This window comes from Natrix helvetica, assembly GCF_964273705.1.
Source record: "Natrix helvetica genome assembly, chromosome: 4".
Classification (NCBI taxonomy): Eukaryota; Metazoa; Chordata; class Lepidosauria; order Squamata; family Natricidae; genus Natrix; species Natrix helvetica.
The window spans coordinates 8,249,131-8,261,994 of record NC_138550.1 but is presented as its reverse complement, the minus strand read 5'-3'; the positions used below and the strand labels follow the sequence as shown (position 1 = coordinate 8,261,994).

General features: G+C 40.1%; 1 protein-coding gene across 10 annotated transcripts in view; it reads left to right on the top strand.

The window, feature by feature from the left end:
• The window catches only part of PICALM (phosphatidylinositol binding clathrin assembly protein), a gene marked incomplete at its 3' end in the record, with an annotated part of 78,655 nt that overhangs the window by 33,445 nt on the left and 32,346 nt on the right, over positions 1-12,864 (top strand). For 9 of the 10 annotated variants that reach the window (XM_081949994.1, XM_081949996.1, XM_081949999.1 and 6 more), the window contains exons 5-12: positions 384-477; positions 3,405-3,516; positions 5,670-5,776; positions 6,184-6,225; positions 7,448-7,533; positions 9,671-9,794; positions 11,542-11,678; positions 12,230-12,330. In XM_081949994.1, the coding sequence (XP_081806120.1) occupies positions 384-477; positions 3,405-3,516; positions 5,670-5,776; positions 6,184-6,225; positions 7,448-7,533; positions 9,671-9,794; positions 11,542-11,678; positions 12,230-12,330 (803 nt within the window). The remainder of the gene's footprint in view (positions 1-383; positions 478-3,404; positions 3,517-5,669; positions 5,777-6,183; positions 6,226-7,447; positions 7,534-9,670; positions 9,795-11,541; positions 11,679-12,229; positions 12,331-12,864) is intronic. The other variant, XM_081949997.1, reaches the window with a different exon arrangement.

Genomic DNA, 12,864 nt, shown 5'->3' with positions numbered 1-12,864 from the left:
ATAAGTGGCATCAGGCAACATGCATGTGCAAACTTTAGACTATTGCAGACTAACAGCCAGAACTTCTAATTGGATGGAAGTTGAAGAATGTGGGGGATAATTCTTGAAAATCTACTAGCCTATCTGGTTCTTAAAACCCCAAACTAGCTCCCAGTTTGTGTATTTTAGAAATTCCAAACTACATCACTAAATAATTTTAATGGGGATAAAAGGGTAGTTCAGGAATTACACCCAGTCCAAATCACTACTTTTATGCGCATACATGAGAAAAAGGAAGTGGGGGAAAAAACCATAGCAGTCTTAAACATCTGGAAGCATCTGTGGCAGGTATTATACCAAATCCATTTACTTATCTTAACAAGTTTTATTTTATTTTTTAATAGAGCTGATGGAGTCATGAGGACAATGAATACTGAAAAACTGGTAAAAACTGTACCAATTATACAAAACCAAATGGATGCACTGCTTGATTTCAATGTAAGTCATTTTAGCTACTCATAAAGGAATATTAGAGAGGAGCATTTATATGATCAGAATTAATCTTGTGGCATTGGTTTCAGCTTACTGAATTAATCTGATTTAATTTAGGTCTCTTTAATGACATCTAAACACCCTGTTAAATTTGCATAAGGTAGTAAAAACCTATGTTTGCCTAAGTATATTGTCTTTTACGTGTATGGAGAGGTAGTTCTTCCTATATATATCTATATCTTATCTATCTATCTATCTATCTATCTATCTATCTATCTATCTATCTATCTAGCATAGAACATACATATTTCATGACATAAAATATGTATGTAGCTAAATATATTTGTGAAGTATTTAAAATACACTATTGTGTTAGAGAAAATAGATTTTGCATCGACAGTAGTTCAGAACTAGTAGCTGGGTTGAAATGTATTCAAACATGGTTTGTGTTACCACTGTTTAGAATCCCTACCCTGGTTTGAAGTTCAAAATGTAAGGTGTGCATCATTCTTACAGTTCTTTCAGCTTCTTTAAACATGGTTAACTTGATACCTGAAATGGAGTAGAAACCCAGAACTGTTAGTAGGCCCAGGTAGCAAGACCAGATTTTGTCCCACTGAGTTCTTCTGTGAATCGTACAGATGAAAGCAATCAAAGCTGGGGAATGTGATTGCTCTGGGCCCCTGTTTTTCAAGCATGACAACTTTTAAGTTGCGTGAACTTCAACTTGCAGAATTCTAGAGGTTGAAGTCCGCTTATGTTAAAATTGACAAGTTGAACACCGCTCTGGAAACATTGGAGGCCCTTTAGCAGTTAGCTGCTATGCCTGCCTTTTGTTCATTAGAACCAGATTTGAAATTGGAGAATGAAACTCACTTCAATTTTCTCTTGGCAAAATAGTCATTTCTAACCTCTAACCCAGAAGAAATGCCCTCGTTAGTTGGTGTTAGATAGCAGTCAATCCGCCTGGCTAAACGACACAGAAAACACAACCAGATGGCCTAAATCTACTTTATTGTAAGACTTCATCAAACAGAATCTTGCAAGTCTAAAGGTACGAACTTCCTGCCACCAACTTTTAAACTGCCTGATCATTTAGGGCCCTTCCTCAGTTTCTTCCTCTAAGCATTAAGCCTTTAGCAGCTTCCCCTTCTCTTGTCTGATTGATTCCAAGGCAACATCTCTTTCTCTCAGGTTTGTTTGTATTTCGCCTTTATTGTTTTTACAAACAATCCATGGCAGCAAACATATGTAACACACCTTCCTCCTCTTATTTCCCCACAATAACCGCCCCGTTAGGTAAGTTGGGCTGAGAGAGGATGACTGATCTAAAGTCACTCAATTGGCTTACTAAGGCAGGCTGTAAACTCACAATCTCCCATTTTTTATCCATTAAATAAGACCAAACTGGTTCTCGCCCAAGGTCACCCACACACTCCATTACTACAGTAGAATGTTGATAGAACCACACACATTTATGAGAAAGGGACAGACTTTTTTCCCCCTCTCTCTTTCTCCATAATTACATTGTACATATTTGCATTACTCTGGATAAATAACTGCAAATCAGTTTCCCAATGTGGGATAATATTTATGAAAGGATATTTTAATGTGATTTTTGTTGAATTGCGAAGTTTGGGAAGGGCTACAGGTAGGAATGTAAGTTTGCCTTCTTATTTTCATCAGGAAGGTAAAGGTTCCCCTTGCACATATGTGCTAGTCGTTCCTAACTCTAGGAGGCGGTGCTCATCTCAGTTTCAAAGCTGAAGAGCCAGCACTGTCCAAAAATATCTCCGTGGTCATGTAGCCAGCATGACTAAACGCTGAAGGCGCATGGAGCTCTGTTACCTTCCCACCAAAGGTGGTTCCTAATTTTTCTACTTGCATTTTACGTGCTTTCGAACTGCTACCGTAGGTTGGCAGAAGCTGGGACAAGTAACGGGAGCTCACTCCATTACATGGTGTTAGGGATTCAAGCCGCTGAACTGCCGACCATTCTGATCGACAAGCTCAGCATCTTAGCCACTGAGCCACTGCGTCCCTTCAATTTTCATCAGTAAAAGTGCCTAAGTCTAAGGATAAACCATCCTGTTGAAAATAAGCTGCCAAATTTCTGTAGCATGAACAGAGGGTGTTTGAGGAATTGTGAGTTGCTGGGGGCCACCATGTCTGAGAACCTCAGTGCAACTGTGGGAGAAGACTTATCAATTTATCTTGCTAAGTGAGTGATTTGTTAAGTGAGTTTTGCCCCACTTTATGACTTTTTGTGTGTGCTATATTTGTTAAGTGAATCACTTTGGTTATTAACACAGCTGTTAAGTGAATCTGGCTTCCCCCTTGACTTTGCTTGTCAGAAGGTTGCAAAAGGGGATCGTATGAGTTGTGGTAGTGCAGGGGTTAAAATGCAGTATTGCAGGCAAATTCTGCTCATTGCCAGGACGTTCGATCCTGACCGGCTCAAGGTTGACTCAGCCTTCCATCCTTTCGAGGTCGGTAAAACACAGATTGTAGTGGGGAGGGGTGATATGCTGACTCTGTAAACCGCTTACAGAGGGCTGTAAAGCACTGAGAAGCGGTACTTAAGTCTAAGTGCTCTTACTATATGACCCCGGGACATTGCAACCGTCATGAATACATACCATGGTCAAGTATCCGAATGTAAATCACATGACCATGCGGAAGCTGCAGCAGTCATTAAGTGTGAAAAAGGGTCATGTCCCTTTTTTTTCAGTGCTATTGTAACTTCAAATGGTCACTGAATCAACTGTTTGTAAATCAAGGACTACCTGAATGAGTTTATATGTAATGTCAAAGGAAGAAATCTGTATTCGCAATATGAAGTAGAAGATAGCTTGGATGTTTTTTTCCCTCAGTTTGCTTAACTTCTCTCTTTCTCTCTCCCTCTCCCCTCTCCTCTCCTTTTTTTTTAACAGGTCAACAGCAATGAACTCACAAATGGTGTAATTAATGCAGCCTTCATGCTGCTTTTCAAAGATGCCATTAGACTTTTTGCAGCATATAATGAAGGGATTATTAATTTGCTGGGTAAGAACTTTCTCAGTCACTTACTCCTTATACTTACTTAGTAAGGTTGTGGATTTCATTTTCATTGTTTTTCAAGATAATTTCAGATCAGCCTTTAAGAGCGGCTTTCTTTACATATAAGCAGAAATAATCCTGAATACAAGCTGATTCAGAATAATTTTGACACAGTTGGTTCTTTAAATTATAATTTTTCTGTAAAACCATTCACCACACATCAAATTAAATGTTTTTCTTTGTTCCTTCTTTATGGAATGTGGCAATGTTGGCAATAGATTTCACGTTAACTCAAGTTTTGTTGTCATAACTTATGTTGTTAGATTGATTTAAGGATAGATGCCAAGACCCTGAGTAGAGTAAGCAGGTTACACATTTCCATTAATAGATAATGCCCTCTACACACTGTATTAAATTTAATGTTATAATCAAAATTCATACTTCACTAGTCACTGTGAATCAACTCCATGTAAAGAGGAAACAAAGGCTAGAAAAATGACAATTTGTAGTTTGTCCCATTCTTGATAAATTGAATTTCTAATTTCTGCTTTTTAGACTACAGGTAATTGACTTACTGTAATTGTGCCTGGCAATTACGGTGGTAAAATGGGATGCCCCATCACCTGACCTGTTGTTGCAACATTTTTTGCAATGATCAAAACCATTGTTAAACAAACCGATTATTCACATATGGCTGAACACCACCAGTTGTGGCTAAAATGTCATAAATCATGATCATGTAAATTGTAGTCATGTGACAATTAGCAGGGTGAAACTTGTAACTTTAAAACTGGGTTGTAAGGGGGGAAATTGCTGGGAGGCAGAGGCAGATTTTTTTTTCTTGTTTTCCTCCCCAAAAGTTAGGTGCATCTTATAGTCGGAAGCGTCTTAAGAATACGTTATGTTACTCTGGTTTGCTAGAAAGAAGCAGTCTGGGTTGTTTAACATGCATGAAGGCTGAATCTCTTTCCGGTTAACGGAAACATTCTGTTACTGTTCTGTTAAACAAGAAGGTGGTAGAAGTGAATGCAAAACTACAGAGGAGTTAAATTGTTACGCATATTTTGGAAGGCATTGGGCATAATTTTGTTTAAAATTGTAAAAAACGTGATAACGTACACAATTTGAGAAGTGCAGTTCCCCTCTATACCAGGCATTGATTGTGCAGACCAGCTGTTTGTCTTTCAGATGGTCATTCAGAAATTTCTAGATACAAAAGTGTACTGAATATTTAGTGAAAGCATATGGGAACCTGAAATAGGCTTGAATTATGGAATATTCAACATTAATATGGATTGAATGTTGGTTATGGAATAGAGCAGTATATGATGGAAATAAAGCACGTATGTAATTGAATGTTTAGAAAATGATTCAGTGTGGAGAAAGGAGCAAGGCAAGAGTATGAGATGTCCCCTTCGTTATTTAATACGTTTTTGGATCAATATGTAAGAAATCTTTTCACATGCAATTAAGTGAAATGTGTAAGAAACCACTCGCTTGAGTTGTGTTGATTGAAGATGTGAACGTAGTTTAGTGTGCAGATAAAGTGGTGGTGTTTGCAAAGAACTTATGATTTGCCACCAATGTTAGATTGTATGATGCAAAACAGGGATCTGAAAATTGATGTTTTAAAGACCAGGGTGGTAGTTGTGATTGACAAAAAATGGAATAAACACACATCAATGATAAAAACTAGAACAAGTAGTTTTAATGTAGCCTTGAATTAAAAAACATCAATTTGTTTCATACATACATACATACATACATACATACATACATACATACATACATACATACATACATAAACTTTTTATATAACTTAAGGATAACCTTCGTGATATTTTTAGAGCAGCTCAAATATACATTTATGCCATGGGATTTCATTTTAGTATTTAGTATAAACACAGGCTTTTTTAGAATTCTAATTTTAAGTAATTACCTGTTTGAATTTAATTCCAGCTCGCATTACACTCTTATTTTGGAACTGTTGTTGGTGTATCAGACCTTCATAATACATTGACAGGTTGCAAGGAAATGTTTGTGACGTTTAAAATTCAATAATGTGAACAGTTTTGAACACCTCTGACCTTTTGTAACTTTTTTCTGTAAACAAGATGATTATCATGAGTGTTGTCGTTTAAAAAAATTTCCTTCTGCAGAAAAATATTTCGACATGAAAAAGAACCAATGCAAGGAAGCCCTTGATATATATAAGAAGTTTCTGACTAGAATGGCAAGAATTTCTGAGTTTCTCAAAGTTGCAGAGGTAAACATTGCTTAGTCCCTAAAGAATATTCGTACTGTTTTACTATTTACTATATTTTGACTGGATATTATTGTCAAGAATTTATAGAATGTTTAGACATTTCATTGAAAGCTTACTTCAGTGCTTTTGAATCTTGGCCATTTTAAGATAGGTTGACTTCAATTCCCAGAATTCCCTAGCCATGGCTGGCTGGGGAATTCTGGGAATTGAAATCCATCTATCTTCAAATGGCCAAGATTGAGAAACACAGGCGTAGATTAAACCACACTGAAGAGAAATCCAATGGGAGGATTAATATTGGTGCAGATATAGATTTTGTGAATATTTCATTCAAATTGGCTGCTTTTCAACACTATTGATACGCAGTATTGAGGCCTTTATCTCATTAAATTTCTTTGTTCTTACAGCAAGTGGGGATAGATAGAGGAGACATACCAGATCTTTCTCAGGTAAATTCATTATGATTAATTATTATCTTGGTTTACATGCCATCTTCAATTGTCAAAAAGACAAATTTTGATGGAATCTCATCATACTTATAGAATGGATTTGGGGGGGGGGGGTTATAAAAACCGTAAATTTATAATCTGCAGTTTTCCCCATGGTTCAACTTTTGCACAGACAATTTTTACATTCTTTAGGATTGATCCTTGATAAGCTTGATAGTTTTTATTCTTGTCTGCCATTTTCCCTCTTTAGGTTTATATTTTGTGGCTTTAAGCTGTTGATATTTTTGTTTCATTTTAAACCTTCGTTGCCACGTAGAGTTACTGTGGTGAGAGAGATGGGAGATATATTTGTTTATTTTTAAATTTTCCCTTAAAGTGCTGTGTTCTTGAATGTAAATCATGTTTTGAATTTTCGTATCAAGCTAAAAAAAAAAGTACCTCAGTTCAGCACATAATTGCCAAGAACCAAGAAAGGATGACAAAGATTTATAGTAATTAATATACTGATTTGGCTTAAAGTAGTAACTGCTTTAAAATTGTATTCCTTGGAATGTGGAATCAATGCCAGCTCTTAAATGTACCACGTTATCTGTTTTTTCCTTACATTTATGATCGTTTTTTAATCTGTGTCTGACAATATAATGGGACCCCATATGCTTCTTAATACATTTTAATCACTGGAGAATGATGACTTTATATTGTAATCTTGCAATTACAATTAGGCAGCAAGTATAGGGTTACAAACTAATAATCCTGAAGAATATGTTTATGGTTTTTAATGCTTTTTAATGCTTTTAATTTTTTTCATTATTTTTGCTAGGTTTTTGGTCATTTCTGTACCATAAAAAAGTATACAGTCATAACAACTGGCTTGTCATTTCCCAGGGAACAACCCAGATCTTCAAGGACTTAAAGAGCAATTGTACTCAAACCTATATACTGTTTCACAGTGCTTTCCAGCCCTCTTTCAGCGGTTTACAGAGACAGCATATTGCCCCCAACAATCTGGGTCCTCGTTTTCACTGACCTCAGAAAGATGAAGGGTTGAGTCAATCTTGAGCCAGTCAAGATTGAACTCCTGACAGTCTGCAGAATTAGCCTGTAATAACTGCATTCTAACCCCTGCACCACCACAACTTACAAAACATCCACAGACATCAGGCTGGGAAAGTTGGCATTAAATATTTTGGATTTTCTAATCAATTGATGAATTGTCTTGTAGGCACCAAGTAGTCTCCTGGATGCTTTAGAGCAGCACCTGGCCTCCTTGGAAGGAAAAAAAATCAAAGATTCCACTGCTGCTAGCAGGTATGTGTCAGAGGCTTTTTATAGCAAGCTGGGCATTGGGTAACATGCAAGCTTCTTTGGATATGCTTTGTATATTTTGATGATTTTTGTAGCCAGTTCCTTTGCCTGACAAAATTTGATACCAGCTGATCTGCTTTGTGACAAAAAATGGAAAATTATATGTGACACTCCCTTAGAGGGCAAAACCAGTCTTGGTCATCGTGTTTGTAAATATAAAGAGGTTTTGTGGACCTCTTAAACATGAAACTCTGCAATGGTGTCTTGGGGAGGTAGAAAAAGGAAAGAAAGTCTCTATTTACTCTAGAAAAAAGTGGCTCACTTTTGTTCCCACAACAGTAAATCTGTGGGACAGGTTTGACTACTGATCGAAATGCACCTTGTGAATATTCATATCTCAGGATGGACAAGAAACTGGTCTCCCCAGGTTAGTCCAACACCATAATGATGTGATGGCAAACCTATGGCACGCATGCCACAGGTGACATGCGGAGCTCTCTCTCTCTCTGGGCATATGAGCCGCCCCCCCAGCTCAGCTCCACCATGCATGTGCACGCCTCCCACCAGCCAGCTGATTTTCAGGTCTCCGCTGCGCATGCAGGGGGAGCGGGGCGCTTGTGGGAGACATGTGTCCATGTGCGGAGGGGTCACGCGCACATGCATGAGGGCAGAGGGGAACGCGTGGGGATGCGTGCACCCACCACCACTACCCGTTTTTGGTCCCAGGAGGCTTCAGAGAGGCCTGCTAGGCCCAAAACGGGGTGCACGGGGGACCATGCGTGCATGCATGGGGGGGGCGCACACATGCGCAGGAAGATGGGGCACACACAAGGGGTGTCATGCACGCATTGCATTACGTGTGTGGGCACGTGCTTTTGGCACACAAGAAAAAGGTTAACCTTCACTGCCATAATGGCTACTAAATCTTCCATCATTTATTGCATATAAACAGTCCCCACTCGCGGTCACTCATGCCCTAGTCACTTCCTGTCTTGAATATTGCAACAGGCTCTACATGGGGCTGCCCTAGAAGAGCATCCGGAAGCTCCAGTTGGTGCAAAATGCAGCAGCCCGCATGGTTTTGTGCAGACCCCGGTGGTACACATGTATCACCTCTCCTGCAGGAGCTGCATTGGTTGCCGATTTGCTTCCGGGTGCAATTTAAGGTGCTGGTTGTTCACCTTTCAAGCCCTTCATCACTTGGGGCCAGTTGATCTGAGGGACCGTCTCTTGCTGGTCACATCTACCTGACCCATCAGAGCGGGGAGGCAGGGAATGTTGCGAGTCCCAACTCTGAGGGAGATACACTTGGTGGGACCCAGAAGAAGGGCCTTCCCCATGGTGGCTCCCTCTCTCTGGAACATCATTCCCCAGAGATTAGAATGGACCCCACTAACACTCTTCCAGAAGGCGCTGAAGATCTGGTTCTGGCCGCTGAGCCTGGGGAACCCAGAGTGGGATGGAGCCCATTAAATGGCTCATGTGATTGGCTGTCACCCGGGCGGGGGATGGGAGGTGGGGGGGTGATTTTGTTATATTGTACTATATTAATTTATTTGATTCTTTTTGTTAATTTTTATTGTTGTAAGTGGTTTTATATTCTGTAAGCCGCCTTGAGTCGCCATGGGCGAATAGGCGGCAATATAAATAAAATAAATAAGTAAGTAAATATAACCCAAACAAAACAAGATACATAAAGTTCTCAAAGCTGGACTGATGATTTTGCTCTGTTTAATCCCCCCCCCCCCCCGAAGCCTCGTGTTATCTTGAATAGCTTAAAAGTCACGCCTGTGAGGCACATAATTGGGAATGAACAAAGCCTAAATCAATAACCAGTCTATTAATCTAGTATAAAATGTAATAAAAACTTCAGTCCCAGCATTGTGTGGAAGGAAATATTAATAAACGCATTGCTTGTTGCTTCTTTTGTCATCTTCGTAAAAATTAAGATCTCCGGGAGTATATAAATCTGTTGGGATTCAGGCAGAAAAGCCACTCAACTCTAGGCCACCGTAGGTCCATCTGGTCAGAAAAGGGAAGGAGTTTCCATTTGGAATGCTGAATAAATGGAAGTACAGCAGAATCCCTTTTCCTGTCTACAGTCTATAACAGCCGGTTTCCTACGGTCCCATTTTCCTAGGGCTACCACGCTTTCCAATGCCGTTTCTTCCCTCGCAAGTACTGGCCTCTCTCTCACCAAAGTCGATGAAAGGGAAAAACAAGCTGCATTAGAGGAAGAGCAGGCCCGCTTAAAAGCTCTAAAGGTCGGTGTGTTTTTTTCTTCCTTTAGACCAGGGGTGTCAAACTCAATTTCATTGAGGGATGCATCAGGGTTGTGTTTGAGCTTGGAGGGGGAGGCCAGGGGGGGTGTTGCCAGCTTGATATCACTCATGTCGGGGGCACCTGTGGTGGCCAAGTGCTAAGGACTTCCCTCAGACCCTCACTCACTCTCATTGTAATCTTCCTTCCTTCCATCCTTCCTTCCTTCCTTCCTTCCTTCCTTCCTTCCTTCCTTCCTTCCTTCCTTCCTTCCTTTTCTTTTTTCCTTCCCTGTTCATTCTCCTTTCTTCTTCCTTCCCCTCTTTTCTTATTTTCCCTTCCTTGATATCTTCTCATCTTTCCCTTTTCTTTGTCTTTCCTCTTTCCCTTTCTCCTTTACTGTCCCTTCTTGCATGCTCAAATGTAAAAGGGGAAACATTTCTCTTTTTGGTTTGCTTTTAGTTTGTTTTGCTAGTCCTCCGCCAACAAAAATGGAGCTTTGGGGGCAGGGGCTCCTGCAGCTACCCCAGGTCCATTTTCACCTCCTGCAGCCCTTGACCCTCCTGAGCTCCGTTTTCACCAGCACAGGCATGCGGGCCAGTCCTTTGCTGTTTCCAGGGCAGCCCCATGGGGCAGATCTAAGCACCCGCCTTACGTTTGACACCCCTGCTTTAGACCAATGTGTCTCAACCTTGGCAAATTTAAGATGTGGGGACTTGTGTAACTCATGCTAGCTGGCTGGGGAATTCTGGGAACTGAAGTCCGTGTAATTAAAGTTGTCTTGATTGAGAAACACTGCTTTTTAAATCAGTTTCTGTATGTTCGATGCCCCTTGGATTGCAGATCATAAACAGGTTGCTGGGCCTTGGTTTATTTCATGTGTTATTGAAGCCAAAAATGACTTGTTCTTGGGCATCAAATACAATAATAATATAACAATACAATAGCAGAGTTGGAAGGGACCTTGGAGGTCTTCTAGTCCAACCCCCTGCCTAGGCAGGAAACCCTGTACCGTTTCAGACAAATGGTATCCAACATCTTCTTAAAGACTTCCAGTGTTGGGGCATTCACAACTTCTGGAGGCAAGCTGTTCCACGGATTAATTGTTCTCACCATCAGGAAATGTCTCCTTATTTCTAGGTTGCTTCTCTCCTTGATTAGTTTCCACCCATTGCTTGCCCTGCCTTCAAATGCTTTGGAGAATAGTTTGACTCCCTCTTCTTTGTGGCAGTCCCTGAGATATTGGAACACTGCTATCATGTCTCCCCTAGTCCTTCTTTTCATTAAACTAGGCATACCCAGTTCCTGCAACCGTTCCTCATACGTTTTAGCCTCCAGTCCCCTAATCATCATTGTTGCTCTTCTCTGCACTCTTTCTAGAGTCTCCACATCTTTTTTACATCATGGCGACCAAAACTGAATGCAGTATTCCAATTGTGGCCTTACCAAGGCATTATAAAGTGGTATTAACCCTTCACGTGATCTTGGTTCTATCCCTCTGTTTATGTAGCCTAGAACTGTGTTGGCTTTTTTGGCAGCTGCTGCACACGGCTGGCTCATATTTAAATAGTTGTCCACTAGGATTCCAAGATCCCTCTCACAGTTACTACTATTGAGCAAGGTGCCACCTATACTGTACCTGTGCATTCCATTTTTGTTGCCTAAATGTAGAACCTTACTCTTTTCACCATTGAATTTCATTTTAATCACCTGATATATTTTTTTTTAATTCTGGTTTTACTTTTCCACTAGGAACAGCGTCTAAAAGAGCTTGCAAAGAAACCCCACTCGTCTTTAACCACAGCCTCTTCCCCCGTGTCTAATGCTGCAGGAAGTATAATGACCACCCCAGCTATCGATATTTTTTCCACCCCCAGCTCTTCAAACAGGTAAGATTCAGAAGAGGTGTTTTTTTTTTTTTTTGCCAGGTGTTACTTTGAGAGAAATGCCTCTCTCTTTCTAGCGTCAGAGCAACTGTAAGACAGACAAACTGAAAGCTCTCAGCCCAATTCACCTCACAGGGTTGCTGTGGTAGAGACAATAGGACGGGGAAGGTGCATTGGATACGTTTGTTAATTGTAAAAAAAATAAAAATAAAAGTGGGGTATGAATAAATAATAAATAAAAAGAGGTCATAATGGCCCTGTTACTCCAGCATCATTCCTCACCCCGAAGTACATTGCAGGAAGAGGGTTTTGATCCAGAGGGGGATACTAAGATGACTGTAACATAGAGCTACTTGATGCATGGCAGCCACCTTTGAATTGGATGAACTGCCTCTTTTCAGTTCCAGCTTTGGTTTTCTCAGGAAGTGAATTCTGAATCCCTGCCTCAGTCTGGGTGTGTTCCCAGGGGCTGTTCTGAAGGGGTTCTTAAATGGAACAATGGCGCTCTTGTTTAAATATTTACGATGCTCTTCTATGTGTTATTGTTTCTGTAGTTCATCAAAGCTGCCAAATGACTTGCTTGATTTACAGCCAGCTTTTCACCCAGGTGTGCATCCGATATCCTCCGCACCACAAGTGGGAGGGACCTGGGCAGGTAAGAGGTCTTGTTGTGATTATTACTTGGCCACTTTTACTCTTGATACAAATTCACAATTCCTGCTGTATTTGGTTGATAAAAGTCATTATTTTAATACTTCTAAATATGTGGGTCACATATTTCTTTAAAGCTTTAAAATTTTCAGAACAAGTTTTTTTGTTTTGAATTTCCACCACAATTATTGAATTGCTATTCATTTTATTGGGCTGCGGTGTTGTATAAGTTTCGAGCAATGTCCATAATCGGCTGATTTGCCTCTGTTCTTTGAGCCATATTTGCAAACACAGGTGGGATTTCAATAGCAGGACAAAATATATGGCTAATAAGAAAAACAAAAACAAACTAGCATCATGTCAGCTTATTTCCAGTCTCCAAACTGTATGCTCTGGGTTGAGCTGTACTGATGCTTTAGGACAGAGGTCTTCAAACCTGGCAACTTTAAGACTTGTGGACTTCAACTCCCAGAATTATTTATTTATTTATTTATTTTATTGAACTTATTAGTCGCCCCCTCTCCCCACAGGGACTCGG